The 23,051-nt window shown below is 38.6% G+C and overlaps 1 protein-coding gene across 2 annotated transcripts in view; it reads left to right on the top strand.

Annotated features, from left to right (window-relative positions):
* Positions 1–20,760, top strand: part of LOC103481161 (TOX high mobility group box family member 2-like) — a 101,016-nt gene extending 80,256 nt beyond the window's left edge. For both annotated transcript variants that reach the window (XM_008436460.3, XM_008436461.3), the window contains 5 exons: positions 10,282–10,512; positions 14,332–14,412; positions 17,137–17,523; positions 17,920–18,059; positions 19,756–20,760. In XM_008436460.3, the coding sequence (XP_008434682.1) occupies positions 10,282–10,512; positions 14,332–14,412; positions 17,137–17,523; positions 17,920–18,059; positions 19,756–19,798 (882 nt within the window). In that variant the 3' untranslated portion in view covers positions 19,799–20,760. The remainder of the gene's footprint in view (positions 1–10,281; positions 10,513–14,331; positions 14,413–17,136; positions 17,524–17,919; positions 18,060–19,755) is intronic.
* Positions 20,761–23,051: the final 2,291 nt, after the last annotated feature.

Here is a 23,051-nt window from a genome sequence, read left to right as displayed (position 1 = left end):
AACACTTATAAAGGCATATTGTTTATTCCTTTTCTTCAACTTACCTGGAGAGAAGATAAGCATTTTGCCCCTGCCCCCCTCCTCTGCCCATCCTCCCCTCCCTCCTCAAATTGCACCACGTACTGCTGAGCTGCTGTAACCCACTGGGGCCAATTAGGATGCCAGCAGAGCCAGGAAGTGCATAGCAGATGCTTTTTGCCGCTGCGTATTTATTAAAATCCAATCTGCGGGGGCCCCCCCTCCAACAGCTCGTTAAACTGCCGTTAATCTAATTAGCTCTCACTTGCCACTGTTTTCACCACATTACCAAATACAAGGGCCTCGACTTTGCAATTTAGACTGATTAAGTGGGTCCAATGTTGTTAGGCAAAGCATGCGGGGAGGAGCTCCTCTGAGCTGTCAGTCATCTCCTAATGTCAAATAAATCAAGCAGCTGAGTTCGGCAGTGGCTTCGGGGTTACGTTTCAATCAGAATGCGCAGTCCCAGATTTTAACTCTTGCCAGCCTTGCTGTCTGAAAGCTTGAGCAACGTACCCCACGTTGGAGAGATCTTGTGTATTTTTTTTTTTTGATTAAACAAAGTCAGGACCGCCTAGAAATTTTTATAGCAGCCTCTTTTTATGATTTATATGAGTCCCACTCGCAGCCCCGTTATGTCTTTTAGATTAGGATCAAGAATCTGGACTTCCGGTTCATTACTGTTTGAGCTGGACTGTGTTTTCATTTAACGAGTGCTGCTCTCTGGATGAGAGCCTGGTTCTGCTCCGAGATCTGTTGTAGTTCTGCTTATTGCATACAGATGGGCGGTTTAACTTGTAGCTGTAATTGCTTCCAGATGAGGTGGGCGCTGTGTGTATTTTAAGGCACATTTTAACTCATCTAGACTGATGTCTAGAAGGTGATGGAAATATGCAAGGACAAGGCGATCGCAGGCAGGGGGGGAAGGAAAATGTTTCGGAGGAAGCTTATTTCAACTCTTTTTTTTTTTTTTGCTGACAAACTGTTTATAAAAGAACTACTTTTATAGCAAACTTCAAAAATTTGGTTCCCATATGGGGGATAAACAAGCACGTTTAGTTTACAGAGCTGATCAGAGTTACAAACAGCTTTGCAGTTTTGTTTATGGTCTCAGCACTTACTGCCAAACCTTCATATGAAAGCTGGTTTCCACAACGTCGCATACAGGTGCACAAGTTTTACATTAAACAGTGTCTTAATTTGAATGATGAAAAAACAAAAAAATTTTAGGCCGTTTGTACTCTGCTAATGCAGATAAAACCTGTTGGTTTTAACCTGAATCTTAATCTAACATTAATCTCTGATCATTTTAGCTCTTTCCTCTGTTATCCGATCATGGAACCTAAAAGGGCAGAAGAGCAGGCCAAAATAAATAAAAAATGATTCTCCATACCTCATATATACATGTGTTAATTTTATTAAGACTCTTCTTAAATGAAGACTATAACTTAATTATTTTTATGTAGTAAAAACTACATACATTGTTTCTTGCCCTATGAACCCTCAATAGTGGCTAGTGTTATTTTCTTTTGCTGTGATGTCACAATCATTTTTCACAGTTTTATTTTTGTACTTGCTAACTACTTGGCCATCTGGGAAAGAAAGTGCTATACTCCGTATCCAGCTTAAGAGACTACAAGTGATAAAATAACTATTAGGGAATCCAGTTGGTTCCAATTCAAAGCAGAAACTGAAAACTGACATTAGTGATTTTTTTAAGCAGGTTGAGCCTTTACATAGTGTAGCACGTAGTAAAATTTTTTATCTGGTCATGGCAACCTTTTAAGAGCTCTAAATTCTGCACCAGTAATGAATGTTTCGCATATGGGCTGAATTAAAGTGTTTGTGCCAGAAAATGTTTTTTTCTGCCCCAGAAAAAAATACAAACTTGGCTGGAAGTTGCATATCAAATAGTGTTGAGTGCATAAAAAGTTTGCTTTTATGCACTTGAAGACAATGCAGATGTGCAGCTGAGTGTGAGGGGCACTGATTGATGACGGCAAACTTAAAATGCATCATTTGCGTTGTCATGTTTAAGACTTAAAAACGGATGTGTCTTTATTTTGCATTTTGCATTCTTACAGCTTGTTACGTGTTATTGTGCTTTGAATAAAAGTGAAAAATCTGTCTTAGCTGATTCACTGTGGACAAAATGATGAAGGTTTAAGAAGATAAGACTAAACTAAATTTGACACAGAAGTGATATTGCACTGACAAATGCATTGACTAAATAAGCAAACTAAACATTTTGAAATTCATTGTGTCCTGATTTCTGTGATCTTTGATTGGATTTGCTGAACGGCTGCTTTAAAGAAAGACATGCATGTATTAAATATTATTCCTCAGACTTCTGAACAACCAGAAATCACCCCCCAGCACAAAAAGAAAGGATGCCCACCGTGTGTTTCATAGTGATGCTTTCTCAACAACATTGTAGAATGTTAACAACCCCTGCTCCTATGTTTTTTATTGGTGATCCTAATTTTTATAACCATTTAGTCTGATGTCCATGAAACTACGCTTCAGTTTTGATTCAGTCCTGTGTTGAGGATCTGCGGCTCATTTTGGTGTAACGGCCATCTCTTCGTATCTGCTCATCATCCCGGAGTCGCTCCTGTTTGCCTTTATGGGCCTTTTAAAACCACTGCTCCATGAAGCACTTTCCGTATTGCCTGTGACTGTTTGTGATGATCTTTATTAAAATGCATATTAAGAACGTTGTTGTTACCGGGCACTTTTCCACTCTCTCAGACTGTTCCGTCCTTTTATTGTGTTGTTTTCCTTTCTCTTAACCTTGGCTGGTCTGTGCATCATTCTTGTTCTCGTTCTTTTTCTCCTTACATTTGTATGTTTTTTTGGGGGGTTTTTTGCACTAACTGTGTCTCGTTTTCATTTCATCTCACCGTTTTTTTTGTTACCTCTCCCTCACTTGCTTTCGCTTCCTCACTTTCCCAGCCTCGAACTATTTCTCTCTTTCCCTCTGCTGTTTTGATAGTGATGCAGTTATCAGGCTGTCAATTCTAATCTTGTCTTGCCAGTGCAGCTCGGTCCATTCAGAATTACAGCTACCCCCTCCTCCGCTCTATCTCTACCCCGCTCTCTTTCTCTCTCTCTCTCTGTCTCTCTCTCTCTTCACTTACCATCCCTTCCATCTCTTTCTCTCTCAGACAACAGAAACGCTGATGGGATGAGCGAGCAAAGGCTGACACTGTAGTTCAATCTTTTGCTGCTAAATTAGAAAGCTGTGGACAAAATAAATTTAGACTGTGCAGGACATTGTGGTCTTACCTGGTAACCGTCATGTGCTGTTGCTGACCTTTTAGTGCAGTGTTCAAAGGCAGTATTTTTTTTTATAATATTGTGTTTAGGTAGTGTTTTCTTTAGAAGGGTCTTTAAAAGTTAACAAAGTTTATACATGCAACCAAGGTGGAAAAAAATAACTTATTAATTCAGATTCTTTTGCGGGACCATCAATATAACCAAATAATGTTATCAGTCTATTAAATTACCATTATCACCTGTTACCACCTGCATAGATATGGCTGCCTTTCTCACCTTCTAGGAGGCCATTATCATTCACAGTATAGAAATACAGCATAGAAGCGTCTGTCCGTCTTTAGCACTTCGGACTTCAGCCAATCATCTGGTTGCTTTCCACTGTCCTCTAGGTTTAGTAAAAGTTTAGTGCAATATTACCTTCAATATTAAAGTGGAGGCTTTTACACGTTTGCGCCGTTGCAGCCACTTTGCCTTTGTGGTTGGAGTCCACTTGTTATCTCAGAGGGACGTGTCCTTTGAATCAATACAAAGTTGTTCATAATGATCAATATTTCTCTTGGATGCAACATTTTTATCCTGATGGGAATGGTGTCCTCCAGCACGACGATCCCCACATCCATAAATCACATGTAGGCCCCGAATGACATGCTCATGAATCAATCATGTTCCTTACTGTTGTGCAAGATTACAGACTTTTAGCCTAAAATTATCAAAACATGTTGGTTTGTATAACTTATAGCGACGGCAAATTTATCCCCAGAAATTGGTCTTCATAAAGGAATGGACCAGGAACTCATATCAACATTTACACTTATACACTAACTTAAATACTTATATATTATACTACATACTAAAAATAGGAAAAGTTTCTTGTTGAATTGTCTTAACATATTGTAACAATCAGTGGCGGTACAGTAACGAAGTATAAGTACTTCTTTACTGTACTTAAGTACAATTTTCATGTATCTGTACTTTACTTAAGTAGATTTAATAATGAATACTTTCTACTTTTACTCCACTACATTTTATAGTAAGTAAATGTACTTTCTACTTCACTACATTTCTACAAAAGTGTCGCGTTACTCGTTACATGCACTTTTTGTCCGTTAAAATGTGAAGTTCAGGGATTTAAGGTGGCGCCGTAAAATCCAGCAATAACGTGACTTATGTGTCTGTTGTCACCCATCGCCTCCACCTTTACTCGCACGCGGAGCTCCAGACATGCGCAGTGGTTTTCTCTTAGCTGGAGAAGACGTCTCTCTAATCGTCAGTAATATAATAGCGCTGCATAAATCATAGATATGGCGACATGTAAAATCAGCAGCGCTTCGTTTTCACAGACGGTGGGAACTTCGTCCAACTTTTAGCGTCACTTCGAAGGAGAGCTTAAAGAAAGGTAAGCTCCTTGGACGTGATGCTAGCAAAGCTAGCTGTACAGAGACACATATTGCATCTGCATGAAAAAAAGTTGTCACTCATGCGCTGAATTATTGTGTGGAGGTGTTGACTGAGGTATCGCAAATATGGGACAACGCTGTGACCAAAGTCTGCATTGATATGACATTCAGGAACGATCCAATTCTTCTTTACTGATTAAATTTATTTCAGCTCCAAGTATTTAATATCTAGGTGTTTATGTGAATGTGGATCTTTCAGATCGATTCGAGAAGCAATTTTGATAGGTAAAAGTAAAAATTTTTGTGTCATGTAGCGCAGGGTGCTGTTCTTGACTTGGTCTTGGGTAGGTGGTCTTGACTACAACTCTGCTACGTGGCTCCTCGGTTCCATGTCCTCCCCCACCCACCTTCTTTACATCCCTTTTCTGTTGGATTTCTTTAAAAATAAATGCCACTAGTGGCAAAAAAAAGTGAAGTTCATGTTATGTTAGGACAGGAGACCAGATGTTTCCATCCCTGAAATTATGATGCATAGAATCACATATCTAAGTCTAAACAATGTTACAGAGTAAACACAATAAAAACATGCTTTACCTGTGGCATTGTTCATTAAAATGGCACATTTCTAATGTAATAAAATTAAATACGATCGGTTCACTTAATGATATTGGTGATTAGGTAATGCATTCAGCAAGTACTTTTACTTTTAATACTGAAGTATTTTTAAAAGCCAGGACTTTTTTACTTTTACTTAAGTACAAATGTGAATGTGGTAGTTTTACTTTTACTTGAGTACATTTTTGTCTGTGTATTTGTACTTTTACTTAAGTAAATTTTTTGAGTACTTTCTCCACCACTGGTAATAATGTGATACAATGTTCGTCAATCCTTCCTAATACATTGTGAGCAAATGAAAATATGCTATGCACTGAAAAATTGTGTTGCAAGAACAGATTTGTCATGGTTTCAACGTGTCTTTGCTTCTGTGTGGCACAAGGCTACAATAAATGTAAGACAAGAATTTTAAACATGATCGAACATGTTTTATTTAAATCTGAAAAACACCATGTTGGAGCTACAATACTACTGTAATAGTGTCATTTATAGCATTTTGTTTTGTTTTGATTTTTATAGATAGATATGACACACACAAAAAAAGCAGAGAATGAATTTCTGGAAAAAACTGCAGCAGGCTTCTTTCAATCACTGACCAGCAGCTTGAGGCAACATTTGGTGGTGATGTAGTTTAATTTGATTATCTTTCATCTAAATGACACTTTACTCAGCATTTCTATATCTGATAATATCAGTTTTGCATCTGCTATAGTCACACTTTCTCATCTAATTCTCTGTATTATAAATGTTTATTACTGGCGCCACAGACTTCCTTTTTTTGGCTTATGAAAGAGCCTAATGTTGTTTCATTTATGACAACTGATTGGCTGGAGGAAAACATGAGACTTCTTTTGCTGGCCAAACTAGAGGATTAAAATTAGGAAAGTATTTCTTTTTAATTTACCCTCTTAAATTAAAAATACATTTATTTGTTGTTTAATAAGTACAAAAAAAAAGTTTCAGTGAAAGTTATGGACATGTTTGTTCCAGAAAGAAATATTACATGCCAAGATTGAGTCAGCGCAACACAAAAACACAGAAGAATAAATTGACGTTTCTAAAGCTTCAAGATTTAGTATCAAGATTTCAGCACATCAGAATCAAAGAGCTTTGCCTTGACTCGGTTTTGGATCGATAAAGGTTCATTGCAGTAGAGGATTAGATGCATATCTCCCTACTGACAATATGAGAAACTACATCAGAATTCGCAGCAGCAACACGGTGGGCAAAATGAATGAAGTACATGAGGAGTTCAGACGGTAGAACATTTAAAAACAAAAAATAAAAGGCGAACACACGTAATGTTCCAGCTGTTTTAAGGCTATTTGTCCACCATCAAATGATAATTAAGAAAGACTGCAATTCAGAAATTGCTTACGAACATCTTTGTCATCAACAAAATTGCATGTCTTTACATCAGGAGGTTAATTCTTACTAAATTCAAAAGTAAAACATATAGGCAAGCACAACTAGGCATGTACTGCTTGGTGTTTTTGTTCATTTATTTATGATACATCATTTAAAGGTAATGAAATGTGCGGAAATGTGAACAAACATTTATTTTACTAATTTACTAATCTAATTTTCATCATGTAGAAACTGGCTTCCAGGAAAAATAAAGAAGTTAACTCTAACATTTTTTTCTCAGTAAGTTGGGCCTCTCTTCATTAAATTTTACTTTTTTTTGCCAGTCTTTGAGATTCATTGAAACGTTATGCCTTCCTCAGCGCCCTACTGTACATATTGGAGTTCATGATTGTGGTTGTCTAATAATAAACAAGGAAATAAATGGAAGAAAAAAATAAGAAAGAGAGCCATGCTCCTTATTCTCCTGGTAGATTGCATGCAGCAGTGAGCTGCTGTGTGTCATTACTTTCTCCTTCCCTATGAATACATGTGAATTTTTCTTGGAGATTATTTATCCTCCTTTTTTTTCCTCCCTTTTTTTTCTGTCATTCCATTAGCTCCTCTGTCAGTTTATTCTATTTTCACATCAAAGGTTCGCTCGAACAGATGTTGTTTCAAACGCCTGTCTTCTGCCTCATTGCCTAAAAGTGAGGGGTGATTATTTTTTAATGAAACCGCATATCCTCACACGCATAAAAATATGAATATTACCTGTAATCTGCAAAATAGACAAGCAATGCTTTGGCATAACCCTGAGAGGGAACGTTCATTAATTTCAGGAACACCTCAAAAGCCATTTTGAAGTTGTGTTTTTTTTTTGTTTTTTTTTTCTGTAGCTGGCAAATGTGCTCCCAAACCTTGAATTTTGATTAGTTAATTTCATGCAGTTTGTGTTTAGCAAATGCTTTCCTGAAACAATGTCGTTCTCAGAGGCAGTCCTGTTTTTCAGATGACAGTTAATGGGAGAAAACAAGGTTGTTACTTAATCTCGCGATGGAAATGAATGTTTCTAAATGTCCTCTTGTTGCATTTTGGAACATGTGTGGGTAAATATGTTTTTGCTACGATTTGGCGAAACGCGTTCTTTGTTTGAAATTTTTAAAATCCTGGATCAGAGGAACAGGAGAGGAAAAATCCTACTTTTTACTATCGCTCACACAGAATGCTTGAAGTAATGGAAGTTTCTTTAGTGCCATTGCAACATTTTATCAATTAACTTTCTTCAAAACAACAAATCCACTCGCGTATTTCTTACTTCAGAATAAGACAAGATAATACAAGCTGTCAAGCTGTTGAAAGAACCACAAACGGCTCCTGAAGCCGGAGCACGTTGCGCTAATATGGCTGCAGTGCATTACAGAATATAATTCTGGCGTCAACTACACGCGAATCACCCCGTTTCCAAATTATAAAGAAAATGCTTTAAACATAAAGCACTGACTTTACATATATTTGGCAATATTGCGGTATTTTACTAATAAGAGATTTCAGGTCACAAGACCTGAAATCGTCATTTGTGTCATTTGTCCTATGCATGTCTTTTAGTGACAGAAAAAAAAAATAGGTTAATTCACATTTTTCTCATCGTAATGGCCAGCTTTTCCCTTCATCTCGCTGTCTTTCTCCTCCTCTTTCGCATTCCATCCTTTACTTCACTTGGTTTCTCCAGAGCGCACGAGGCAATTTCCATACAGAATCACAAGCAGAATCAGGTGACCTGGATTTGACTCCCAGTCAAAACTCTACCTGGAAATGAAAATGTATTCATGTGTATTGGATGAAGCAGCACATTACTCCGATGGAAGTACTTGTGCTTTATGAAAATGTGGGGACATTTCAGCATACTGTGTTATTGCTGATATCGCGTGCACAAAGACGAGCGTGAACGTGATCTCTCTCTCTTTGTGTTTTGTTGTTGTGTGTTTTTGTATCCATAATTGTTCACGTGATACACAACCTTTGCTCTGTCATCCTACTCTTGCATCTTTATTTGTCAAACATTTAAGACTAAATGTGTGCAAGTTTGTGAGTTTTTATTTTTTTCAGTTTGAGGTAGTTCATTACGCTCTTATTTTATTTGTAAACCATTATCGAATGAACACAAACAAAACAAAGACAAGCAAAAGAACAAAAAGCTGCCCGAGCCTTACAATACCAGAAAGAGAACACTAACAAAAACTGCAAAATTTAATTGGGAAAAAAAATCATTTTAAGTCCATGTGGACAACAACACAGCTAAGCAATGCCCATGGATTACACTCTGTCAATCAGGAAGAAAGAAATAGTGTCCACCATGTACAAGAGTGCGGTCAGACCTGTGTTGTTTATGGTTATTTAAGCCTAGACAGGATTTTTTTAGCTAAGGGAAAATGTATCAAAATTCGGTGTTGTTTCGTCTTTTTTGTTTCGTCTTTAGCAACATCAAAAATTTTACCTAAGCAAAGACGCTTCAAAGTCAGGACTTGCTTTGTCCATCCAATCAACCCTAACCACTTTTCAACCGCATGAAAACACCAATAAATGGAATTATGTAGAAATATGTTCATCTTTTGCTTTTCAAGCACATTTCCAAGTTGCTTCGATGGAAGGCGGTATCATCTTTTCTATGTGAACTCAACAAAATCTTGTTCTGGAGGCGAGGTAGATACAATCCAGGAAAAAAAAAAAAAAACCATGGTAAGAGCAGTGTGACACAATCTGATTCAGAATTCAAAGCAATCCACTCACCAAAATGGAAAGGCATAAATAAATAAAATATAACCTTGTGAAGTCTTCTGTTCGGAAGACCACAAAAACAGGAGACGGGTGTGCAGGGTGGCCCGTGCAAGAGCCACAATCTGCTTAGTTTATTGTTGAGCAGCTTAAAAATAAAATAATTCATAACATGTAATTCTTTTGTATTGTTGATTTTTTTTTTTCTATTACCCATGACTTTCAAATTCAAAATTTTGGGCGAAGTGGCAAAAGAAAGTTGGTCACCACTGCTCTAGGTGGAGAAAGGAGACGATATTTGTTAGCGACGGCTTAAAATCTGGTGTGGAAATGGGTTTCCGTTTTCTTAAAATAAGCCTTTGTTCCAGTCTGTTGTAGTGCTGAGGGAAAAGCCAGAGTGCGGAGCGGTCCTAAAAATAACAAGATAAATGTCTGGGGATCTGTGTCATTAATATGCGGGGACAAAAGAACTGATTTTACTGTACCAAACCCGATAAGTTTACCCCAAGGCACAGTTTCTAATCCCTATATTACACTTTTACTTCTATTACAGGTCCAACGGTCTTCAAAGCAACCAATTTCGGTAGAAATCAGACTAAGTGCTGTGACTGGCATCGTGGTTCTGGTTAGGATTGGGTTGTGTTGAAGTTGTCTTCAGAATAGGCATTGTTCCTAATGGCACTGGTCTGAATGTTTACACATATTCACTGATAACATCATACTTATTGAATATATGTGTGTACATACTGTGCACGTGTGTGTTTTTGCAAAGTCAACAAAACTTTTCATATCCAGTCCGCATCATCAGCAGAAGGTTATAACCAGTTGTCTCTTTGTTCCTCTCCGCCTCCAGATAAGCAACGAGAAGCGGAACGCGGCAGAAATGATGAAGCCCAAGCCCAAACCTCAGAAGAAGAAAAAGAAGAAGGACCCCAATGAGCCACAGAAGCCCGTGTCGGCGTACGCGCTCTTCTTCAGAGACACCCAAGCTGCCATCAAAGGCCAAAACCCCAATGCCACTTTTGGAGACGTCTCCAAGATCGTGGCCTCCATGTGGGACAGCCTCGGGGAGGAACAGAAGCAGGTACACAAAAAATGTGCATGTGGAAGAACGAATTAGAGGCCCGAGACACACCGGGGCGAACAAAGCAGAACTTGAAACTCATTGACAACAGCGACATTGTAAAGCCAAAGCCAAATATTGGACATGGACACTTCTATAAGCACTAAGCTGCATACCTACAAAATAATATACTGAAATGTATTACAATTGTATGTAATTGCCTCTCAAGAAGCCAGTTCTCTGCTGTTGACTGGTTTTCTTTTAAAGTTTATCAAAATAATTGGTACGTAGGTGTTGGAGATGTCTCTAAGAACTTGCTATGATTCCTCTGGGAATATAGGCTGTCTCGCTGTCTTCTGTCTATGAATTTAATGCCAGACTGCCTCAATGATGTAGTAATAAGGGCTCAGAGGGAGCTTAACCATCTGCTGCAGGACTCCTTTTTCTTCTTGTCATAGAAGAGTCTGCAGTTGTCTCAAACTGCATTTGTACGTTGGATTTCTATTCTACCTCAGAAAGGATTAAAAATCTTTTCATTATTTATTTGTTTATTTTAGGACGGATTAAAAGCTAAACGTCCGAATTTTTAGAAACTTAGATTATTGACATAGCGCATGGGTGTCGTCTGACAGAATGCTGATCAAGCAGATGAACGTGAAAGCATTATGGAAATATAGGCTTCAAATTACGAGCATTAAAGTAGAAGTACGAATAATGATTAGTGCAGAAATTCGGAGGCTCGCTCAGATTCAGAGACATCAGAGAGTGTAGAATAATCCTGCAAATGTTCACATCACAACCTGCATAAATATTAATATTTCATGTGCAGTTTTTTTTTTTTCACTCAAATCTCACAGATCTAATACTTTCTCTGTTCTGGAAAAAAAAAAAGGTGTCTGTGTGGCACAAATTGCCTGCTATGCACCCATTATCAAGTTTTGAAGCCCACAAACGTATGCTGTGTTTAAGTGCAAATGGAAGGCTGTCACGTCTGGGCTTTATGTAGAGCCACGCATAATTCTGAAGTGAAAGCGACTTTTTCTAAATAGACAGGAAAAAAATTATCATGTCTTGATTGCAACAGAAATGTGAAGAAAAATTGTGAAACCAAATCGGATGAGGCAAAAATGCAACCACAGGGTTCAGGTACGCTCATATGAGGCATGATGTACCTAATTGAATTGGTTCTAAATGTATGGATTCAGCTGGTAAAGCTAAACCCATAGCATTATAGCATTATTTAACTGCTTACATATTCAGCTTCCTCCCACCAGCAGGTGGCGTGCGCCGCAACAGACGAGCAGCCTTTTTGTTGTCGTTATCTTTTGTGTAATTACCTGAACGTTGCTGTGAGTTGCAGCTCGTCTTAATGAGCTAGTTCTTCTCTTTCTAAAGATAATCCATCCGTTTATCCCCGCTCCCCTGACTCTCATTAAAATGATTTTCTTTCTAAATTTAATTCTACCAAAGGGAGGGAGCGGCAGGGCTGGAGGAGGGGCTTCGTGCACAGACAGCAATAAAACAGTCCGAGACTAACAACCCAGGACGTTTTACGAGCCTGGAACGGTCAATGTGGGGGAAAATATAAAAATGCCTTGGGAGATTTCAGCAGACAAGGAATGATATGTTTTGCGCTGGGTAAATATGCTCATAAGCCAAACGCTAATGCATCCTGCGAAAGCAAACAATCACATATGAAAGAGGAAAAAGAGAAAATCTGGAATCTCACTGCAGCTCTGTTTGCTTCAAACAATCACAAAACAGGGATGTCTTACGAGGTTTTAACACGAAAACCAGCTCAAATATGAAGAAAAAAAAACGAAAGGCCAATATACGTTCCATTTCCTTTTCCCCCCCCTCTCGCCTCTGTGACGGATATCTCCCCACCATGCATCTTCATTGGCCCTCTGACAAGCTGCAATGTGTGAATTTTTCTTTTCCTCTCTTTATTTATATTTCTCGCCTGCTATTTTGATCCTGCTTGGAATACACAAATAGTGACCCACCCCCCCATCCCCTCCACTATGTTTCTTTTTTCTCATCCTTGGATTTAGCTGAAGGACATTTTGGCTATTCAGGAGGAACTATCTATTCCTTTTGTTGCCAGTTAATGTCAACCCCTGCTCTGCGGTAATAAATAGGAAATGCTAATGATGACAGGGATGTAAGGAGATCACAATGTTGTGTTTCACGGGTGTTTAGACACTCCTGTGTTTTTTCAGTTCTGTGCATCAATTAGAATATTAACATGTGAATATTCACACAAAAAAAAATTGCACAGTTAAAAACTAATTTGATTTTTTCTGACCCGGTCCTTTTTGACAATCTAGGTCTGGGTTCTTTGAACATAACAGGGTTGGGTTGTGGGTTTTGACCTAGTACTCTGCGTTGGATTCTCATTGCAGAAAATTGATTAAAGTGACAAATGTTTTATGTTAAAGCAACTAAAGTGTGGTTTGAAAGGAATTAACCCACAACCTTATTACTAAACCACATCTAAGTTAAACCAAATGGCTTTCAACTGTAATTTCTGCACTAAAATTCTTCATTAATAAGATTTTTATAAATGCAGCTGAATTTATAAAAAAATATGTATTCTGTTCAGAAATGACCTACCTATAGCAATGGCATAACCATATCTTTGATCAAAATTTTAAACGTGGCTAGTGCCAAACTCCTAAGAGGCAAGACTAACTTGTTTTTTGTAGTGTGATCTAATATCTTTAAAACAAACCTCTGACATTAACATTATTATCAGCGCAGTAATTTTTTCTTCAATTTTCTTATTTCTTCCTGTGGAGATTTCTCAGTTCAAAATGGTGGAATTTGGGTATTGATGAGGTTCCTTCTCGTCTTTTTTTCTAACAGAGTTACAGTTTTTTACACAATGTTTGGTTAAAAGCGCCTGGCCTGATTCTGTGCATGCACTGCGTTTTGTGAATGTGCTTTATGGGCTTAAGTCGAGTTCTTCCTGTTAAGGGGAGTCGGTGTAATTTCGCTGTCTGCCCCTTTATGGTTGTTCTGGAGGTGAAATATTTGCAAAGTTCATGACTATTTCCTGTGCTGCCTTAGAATATTTCCTTTGTATCAATTGGCACCGGATTTGACCGCATTGTATTATTACTAGTGTTTAAATGGAATGTAATTGAATTTGACAAGCTGTCATAATTGGACTATTTTGGTTAAATTTGAATTGGATCTGTTTGTCTTGTAAGGGGCCTTGAGATGGCATCTGCTGTGAGTTTGTGCTCTACAAATAAGCTGAAATGAATTGAGCATAATTAAAGCTAAACACAGTGAGATTCCTGCAACAACTACTTGCAGGAATTTGGAACAATACTGAAGGCAAAAAAAGAAAAAAAGAAAAGTTTTTTAAGGGATCTTTATATATCAAATGATGGCAACCATTTTGGTTTAGCGCAGACGTCAGCGCACTGAAAATGTTATTGTGGCTCTGAGCAGAGCAAAAGACAACGAGAAGTTCCAGTCCATTTCTTTAGGTGGATTGGAATGGAAATAATGTGTCGCTACGATAGAGGGAGACACATTGAGATGAGGGAGTATTAGTACCATGATGAGGAAATGGAGGTGTTCTGTACCATTGGCTCTGATGGAAAGGGAACCATTACGGACATGTTTGTGTGTGGGTTTGAGTGTGCACCTCCAGGGTGTTTAAGCAAGTGAGCTAAAAGGAATACTGTGTGTGTGTGTGTGTGTGTGTGCGTGCGTGCGTGCGTGTGCGTGCGTGCGTGCGTGTGTGTGTTTCTGCACATTTACGAGCATGTCAACCCCTCGTTTCTTGTTTTGATTTTTGTTGTGTTTTTTTTTTCTTCTTCGCAGGGCTACAAGAGGAAAACTGAGGCAGCTAAGAAAGAGTACCTGAAAGCATTGGCCGCGTACCGAGCAAGTCTGGTTTCCAAGGTAACGCTTATGACACACAAGCCCTGGCTAAGACTGATGATGGATTGGATGGAAAATCCTTGCTAATGGGCTGGGGTGGGGGTGTAGGTGCTCCATGGTTTGAGACTGTGATGTTGAAGAAGCTGGAGTGGGGGGGGTATGCAAAAATAGCAAGCTATATTTGGAACAATACCTGATTTCCATAGGATCCACAGGGAATTATAACATGCATTAAGAATGAAGTATGCAGTGTATGGTAAGGAGGAAGAGGTCACAAAGAGAAAGCACATAAGCATGTCATCGTTCAGGATTGCACTATTAAAAATAATAGTTTTTTCATGTTCTACGCATGCTACCAGATGAATCTTATATATATATGTGTATATCCTCATAAAATCTTATCTCACATCAACAGACTAGTCATGCGTTAGATCACTGATTTCCTCATCTCATCATCTACAACAGGAAGTACATCACAAAACAACTCGGGCAATGATTGGCTTGCCGCTGCTTCCTTCTCTGACACTCTCCTGCTAATTCAGATCTATGACACACTCTTTGCCCAGTGAACGAAGCTGCGTTGTATACGCCAGCAGAAAAAAGAAAAAAAGCACCGGGATAAAAAGAAGGAAAGCAGGATTGCATTGTTTAGTGCCGCCTTGTATTAACAGCACACACAATATAGTGAGGGGAAGATTCCTTTTGTCATTCCATTTGTTCTGCAGGCAAACAGCCTCATTTCTCTGCCCAGGATCCTGCATATATGTATGCGTGCACATGTGTAGGTGTGTGTGTGCGTGTGTGTGCTCCTCTTCCTTTCCCATCTATCTGTCAAGGAGTCTATTGATCATTACCTCGGCCCTAGCTCTATTCATACAAATGGGCTCCATTACCTTCTAATCAACACTGATGGCTGGAGATGAGCAATCTGACAGCTCATCACTGAGGCCTGCGGAGAGACTGGAGGGAGTGGCGGGGGTGTTGCACCTGCTCACTGTCCTGAAAGCAAAAGGTCAAGTTTTCAGGAATTTGGTGGAGTTCAGCCTTCTCCCTTAAAGCAACGGAGTTCATTTTAGCCCTCTGAATCGTTGGATTACAATCATGAGCATGTGAAGTACGCAAACCACTTAAAACGTCAGAATCACGGATATCGAACAAGTATCACAACCGATTGTCTGATCTCTGGTGCTTGTGAAGCTTTGGTGTGCTGATTCTGATTTTAGTAGATTCAGATTTATCTTTAAACAACAGCATCAAAAATCTTTACTTTTTCTCACCTTCCTACTGTGAGTGTTCATTATATATATATTTTTTTATTTTAGGCAAAAAGTCATTGTTAAGCATGTTCTTTCTAAAACATTAAAAAAAAACATTGGACTCTATGGGGCCACATCCTGCCCTTTAGATGTCCTCTGATGACCCTCATGAAGACTCTAAATAATGCATTCATAAATTGTCAATTTTGTGCCCAAATCCAAATAGGCTGCATTTATTTTTCAAAAATCACCTTTTATTTTGAAGGTGACACCTCTTGCTTGATATGCAAGCACCCTTCTAGTGTCCTCCAGCAGGGAGCTATCATAAACATGCTCAGCAATGATAGAGATGCAAGTTAGTGTAAAAAAAATTCAATTTATATTTAAATAATGTGGAGGTTTTTTAAGTGCTTAAGGCATTGATTCAATATTAAAAGTTAAAGTAGTATAACGAGGTTATGTGAAACATTGTAAGATTCGTCCTCAGGAATTACAACTTTAAAACTTCAATAATCAGATGAAATAAACTGTGGCACATAAGACATGGCTTATGTCTGGTAATATTTTCTTTATAAGGGTCAATGGACAAAGTTTTGGCTGTGTGGATGCAAATGGCATAAGATTTGTATATTTGTATATTTAGGAGTTATTTTTTATTCTTTTTGCTAGTTTGTGTTCAAATCCCTTAAAATTTCATGAGCTGTTGTTTTCCACTGGGTGAATGTATTTTTTTTATCTACTGGGAAGCTACTGATTTATTTATACTGAATGGGGGGAAAAAAACAAATTATGTATGTTTTTTCTGACAAAAGACAAAATTTAACCTCTAAACAAGCATTTAACAGGCAGGAATTTTCTAATATCAGAAAATTGCTGAATATCTGTTATGTTTATTGAGGATTGAAAGTAATAATATTTCCAAAATAAAATTGCAAAAAAAAAAAAAAACTGTTATGGCATAAAACTACGACAATCTTTAAAAATGTATTTTTTGTCTCTGAGCTTGGGGGTAAAGGTTCCCCAAGTGTTACACAATGTTATGAATATAATGATTCAGTAAAGAGAATCACATTTTATTGTTCAGCTGCAGAAGGCATTGTTGCCAGAACATTATATAATGTATATTTACTTTTTTTTTTTTTTTTATCAAAAATGTGCTGGGAAAAAATGTGTTCAGTCAATAGTCTGCCCTCTGATATTAGTTGTAGTTTCTTTGTATGTCCTCACTGAAAAGTTCAGAATGGTTTCCAAATGGCTGCCACCATTTTCAAATTCAACATGTTTCATTGCTGAGAAAAGCTTGAAGCTTAGAAGCATGAAGCAGAGCAAGCTTTGTGTTTTTTGGGGGGGTTTTTTGCACCTCTACACAAATACACATTTTTAGTTGAAAGCTGAATTTTCCACCTGATGCTGGTTTTTCATTTGTCTCTGTCATCGCCTCCACTTTTCAGCACCTAAACTAATGCTTATTTATTTTTTTGTTCCGCAGACATACAATGATCCTGAACCAAAAAGTGCCCAGCAGACCAGCCAATCCTCTCACCTGCTGCCCCCCAAACAGCCCCTGTACAGCGTGCCCCCTCAGTCTTCTTCACCCTACCTGGGCCCCCCGGGCTCCTTCCCGCTCTCCGAGCTCCAGAGCTACGGTGGGCCGCCGCGCCACGCCCTGGGCCCGACCCTCAGCCAGTCCCAGATGCTCCCGCCCAGCATGAGTGCCTCTCCCCCAGCACCCTTCCAGATCAGCCCGCCTCTGCACCCGCACGCCCAGCTCTCCTTACATCTGAATCAGCCAATCCGCATGCAGCAGTCGCAGCCAATCATCTCACACCAAATGGGGCTCCAGGCGCCTCTGCATTCCCCTCCGCTCAGCCAACAGGTTGGTGCAGTCGTCAATAAAACTTTGTCCCGTTTATTGAATTTGTGTAATTACGTAGAGATTTTTGCTAATTACTGTTACACAAACATGTGTATTATGCCAAAAATTGGGAATATGCCGTCGACTTTGATTTTCTTAATAATTTAGGCCAAACCAACTAATTATGTAACGGTCTCAGTCGATAAAATCTCCAGTCCAGGAGCAGATTGTGAGAACTATTTTAACCAAGCAATAAGAGCAAATGGAGGGAGGAAAATGGACATTTTCCTCTCAGCAGCAGCCGACATAGACCACTGACATCGTTTGGCCTCATAACAGATCATGGCTCAGCACACCCTGATGGCTGGCCATCGCAAAAGCTTGGCTGGTATAACCTTTCCTCCTCCTCCTCTGCAGGGATTCTCCCATCTTCAGGCTGATTACCAGAACAGCGTCGGGGGCTCGCAGTCCCCAGGGGCACCCAATCCAGTGCATGGGCAGAACCCCGACTGGGATGGCGAGTACTGCAACAGGGAATGTGGACCCAACCACTGCGGGTAAGCTCATAACACCAGTTAACACATAGCACCAGGTTTTTTTTTTTTTTCAAGATAAAATGCTTCGACTCTGCTGCACTTCATGACGTCTGGCTGTTGAGAATACTAAGCAGCTCTCTGAGAGCTCCTCATTTTCCAAGTGATCTACATTAAACCATTTCGCTTCACACTCTGACACTCAGACAGTGTTAATCATAAAAAGCAATTTACCTGCTAAAGAAAAGCATCTTCTTGAAATTGAAATGAGCAACGCAGCACAAGAACAATGCTATTACTGAGCTCGGAAAAAGAGCCGACATCCAATTATGTGTCGCTCCACATACATTGCTTTATTGAATAAAGTGAATATTTTTTCAGACAGTCACCAAGTAAAAAATTTTGTGTCACGTTTAAAAACAATATTGTGTTGCTACTTTGAACTTTGAAGAGGACATGCAGACGCAGACAAATTTGTTGCCATTTCTGGTAAAGATGTGTCCGGAAAAATAACATGAACATTTTTTTTTTTTTTTTAAATCTCCAAACTCATTGTTGAAAGACTGCAGCGAAGAATGGCATCTTGCTGCTGTGTTCTACTGGATTTCTATTTTAAATCTTTTGATATATTAAACAATTTATGACGCTAAGGCAATCTTAAGTTCTCCAAGGTCGATGGAAGAGAACAAAGCTGTATTTTTGCACACATTCAACCTTTTGTTTTATGCCGGAATGTGAGTCTCATCTGAAAACGGCGCCTGGTTCCAGCTCGACTTAGCAAAGTTTTCTTTTGTGATGATATGGAAAAAAAAGACTCTCTTGTCTGCCATTACTCCTATCCATCTATTTAGATTTTAAGTGGGGTCTAATTTTTACTATGGGGACTGCAAGATCCACTCTTTGCTGCAGTTGTTTAAAAGTGTGTTCGGAGATCTTACCTCCTTTGCAATCCTGCGTGTTATTCATGGTGGCAAGATAAAGAGGGATTTTCATCCAGCACAGCGGAAAGCACCTAAAATAGTCAGCTGTGTCAGATTATTATGAGTTACTAATTAACTTTAAAAAGGTATATATATATATATATATATAAAGAAAACAAAAACATAAAAGTTACTTTTATTTTGCAGGAATTGTTAGAGGTTCTATCAAGTATGCCACGTTAATTTCTTATGGTAATTTGGGTTCGTGCTCATCTTTACAAATGGATGCAAACAAATTTGTTTACATCCATGCTGTCTGCTTTATTTAGAGCCGATTCATCTGGATCCGAAACAGGTTGGGTTAAATCCTGTTTGAGGCTCTTTGAAGAGGACTGAGTTTTTTTGCTTTAAACCTTCTCTTCAAGTGTCAGATCTCTGTAGTTTGGGACTCTCAGAAGGTTCTAAATTACTCCTAGTTTGTCAGTAAAGATACCTGGAGAATAGACTCCAGATCTGACATTTCAAATACCAACTGATCTGCAAATTTTGAATCCGTGCCTTTTGATGTCTGTTGTCTGTCGTCAGCTTTCATGTTTGTTTTGGAGCCGCTCCCCAGGCCTTCATTGGAAAGAAAACAGGCCTTCATTGAAAAGGGGGGGGGGGCAAAACAAAACAAAACAAAAAAAAAACAGATTTCCCTGGTGAAATGTTATGTAGAATAAACAGTTATGTTTTGCTAACAGACCTCTGTTCAGATATATTTTGTCACACATTTATACAGCTCTTGTTTTCTTCATCAGCAGTGGCATGGGAGCCCGGGACAAGCCTCTCTACCTCACTTGAAGTTATATGACCTCCACATGTCAGACTCCAGAGAGCTTTCTAACATAACAACAGCATCATTGATGTATCTGCTTTTTATTCATTTTGTTTTTTCCTTTTTCTTCTTCCTCTTCTTCTTCTTCTTCTTTTTCTTCTGATGGATTTTGAAAATCCCAAAGACTGCTACAGTACCACCTTTTTGCCAAGCACTTAATCGGCCACAAGCCCAAGGCACTTCCTTTGCTTTCTCCCCCCTCCCTCCCCCCTCCTGGTCTGTGAACATTGTTTTTGGAGGTGGCGGTGAGCTTAAAGCTCATGCCGGCATACTGGAAATGAGGGCCAAAAATGTCCTCTCATCTTGTTTTGATTTTTTTTTTTGTTGCTAAATTGCTTTCCTTTTCTCTCACTTCCTCTCTGTTTGCCATGAACTATCCTTATTATGAAGATGAAATGCTTAAAGCATACTCAAAGGTAGAAAATGTAACGCAGGAAAATAGAATATAGTTGCTTCATGAGGGGTGGACGTACTTCAGGACTTTCTGAAACACCCCCGGCTGAAGGGAAAGCAACATTTTAATGAAGGTGTCGTCGAGAATACATAAGCCGTTTGTAAATCATTGCTCCGCTTACTAAAGGACTTTATTTCCTTTGTCACAGAGTGATTGTAAATATCACCAAAATGGAACCCTCTCGTGTGTGTATTGAGCTGGAGTCCCTCTGCCTTTTTTTTTTTTTTTTCTAGACAAAAAACCTCTCTTTTGTTTGGTTATGTGATTTTTCTGTGCGGGCGGATTCAGTGAGAGGCCACACACATTAAAGCTCAAGTCGACGCTATGTTCATGTCTCTCCAAAAAAAAAAGTAAAAGCAGGAAATGCGAAGGCTGAAAACTGTTTGGTGTCTTCGTCGGCCGAGCGGAACTCCTTTAGAGGACGTCACTCTGCTTGCACGGCCTCAGGACGTTACGGGGTTAACGATTAAACCAGTCCCCTTCTAGCTCCTCCTACTCTTGTCAATAAGGTCCGCCTCCTTTGCCTATAGCCCCACCTTCCATCCTTTTAGTCTCACATCACTTGTACAGGTGAAGTAAAAAAGAAAAAAAAATATGTTGCTAAATGTGAAATGTTACTAAAGAAAAAAAAACATAACAGTGGGTTTTCAAGTTTTTGACTAGTTTCCTTAGGTGTTTTAGAATTGTGTTAAACTTTTCCATCTTTCTCTTTTCTTTGTTTTTGTTTTTTTGTGTGTGTGTGTGTGTGTGTGTGGAAAACATTTTCAAGATATCTCATTTTAATTTTCACTGTAGCAGGATTTGCTTTTCAGGTCATCGGGGGTAGATATTTTAATTTTTGTGTACAAACCTGCCAAACGTTTTTCTTTAATTTGTAAAGCCAGTGACGAAAGAGCCCCATTTTGTTCTGTCGGATACCATAATGTTTTATAATTTGGTCATTTTATTTAATTCTTTGCAGGTTTTACATGTATTTATGGACAATATGAAGTAACATTTTGGCCTATTTTGCATCAGGGTGCATTATATTATTATTATTACTATTAATATTATTACTATTATTATTATTGAACCAACAACTTTATTTTTAGAATAATAAATATTTTCTGAATTTGTCGTTGGTACACTTCTCACATACATGTACCAACATTAGCTTCATTTTTGTGTCACAAATACTTCTTTTTTTTTGTTTTCCTTTGTCTGTAATAAAATGTTTAAAGTGGAAAAGTGGATTTTCATGTCTCTTATTTTCATCATCTCACATTATTGCATCTTAAAAAAATTAATTTGTTCTTATGGCAAGCAGTCGGAGATCTGCAGTCGCCTGTGAACATCGTTTTGCCCACAACCCGACACCACCACCACCGCCCCCCCAGTGCTCCTCTCCATGCGTGTATCCGAGGTTAATTAGGAGGATTATCTTTGATGTTGCAGAAGTTACTGTAGCTGCTGTCACGTGGCTCATTAGTTGCAGTTTTTAGGCTTTACTTAATGCACTTTGACCTTTTTAATGTCTTGTTTATCTTTTTTTCCCTTTAATTATGGGTAGATTGATTTTTGTTTACTCTACATACAGGATAGATCAATATAGTTCTAGCAGGTCATATATATTCTACCAGCTGACCATGTTTTTCTTCTTCTTTTTCTTCTTCTTCTTCTGCTAAAGGTGTGATGATGAAACTCTGGGTTACTGATGCAGTACACAGCCTTACAGAGAACTACTTTGGTAGAAAAAAAAAAAGCAGCTGCCTTTTAGTTTTGAATTTCACAGTTGGATTAAAGGTAGAATAGAAATGGAATCTATCATCCCTACCCCCCCTCAAAACATGCACCACCTTCTTCCCCGCTGAATGTACGTCTACGCCGAGGATGACGATGATGATGATGATGCAGTGCCCCCCAGAGGTGATTTATAGACAGTTTCATAGAGGGAGTTTTGCATGCCAGAAAGTAAAATTAGAATGATAAATGTGTATGTATTTTATTTGAATGCTCTGTAATGCTAAGGTCAAATTGAATGGAGTGTGAGGAAAAAAACAAATGGTTTTAAAAGGTTTTTGCCAATAAGAAAACCACATTTTGCTGTTGAAAACAATTTAAGCCATGTCTCAACCAGCATTTCAAATCCACTGCTTTGATCTATATCATTCCTTAGCTCTGGCTGTACAGTTAGCTAGTTGTCTTGCAAATAGGTAAACATCTATTTAGCCGGTTATCCTGGAAGTAAAATTTTTCCTACATCTGGCCGTATCTGGGCTTCTTACGCATTTGCTGTTTGTTGGCTTGTGGTCGAGTTGCAAACCAGCCTTTAATGGCTTTCTTTTAACAATGATGTCCTGTCTTCTCCGTCATTCATAATGGCCAGATTTGCAGAATGCAAAGCAGATAAATATCCTTTCGACACAGTCTCCTACCAGAGCTGTCAATATTTGCTGATCCTCCAGAGAAACCTGAGGTTCTCGTTTGATTTGCTAATTATTACTTGCCTTCCCTGGTCCATCAGTTTAGATTTCTGACCATTTTTTGGTAGGTCTGCACTGAAAATGTGCAATATTTTGAATTGTAATTGTCTTCATAACAACAATTGTTTTATAGGGTATCACTGTATGTTAAGGAATACAAATTGACCATGAACTTACCGCCAATGAATATACATTTTAGTAGAATATTAACTTTTAATCAGTCGTTATCGGATATTTTCTAATATCTTATTGCTGCTGACCCAGTTGAGTTTTTATCAAAGTAGTCCACTAATAACGGTTTGG

The sequence above is a fragment of the Poecilia reticulata genome, chromosome 7, assembly GCF_904066995.2.
Source record: "Poecilia reticulata chromosome 7, P_reticulata-male-v2, whole genome shotgun sequence".
Taxonomy (NCBI): Eukaryota; Metazoa; Chordata; class Actinopteri; order Cyprinodontiformes; family Poeciliidae; genus Poecilia; species Poecilia reticulata.
Note: the sequence above shows the minus strand (reverse complement) of the source record. Positions and strands in the feature narration are given on the sequence as shown.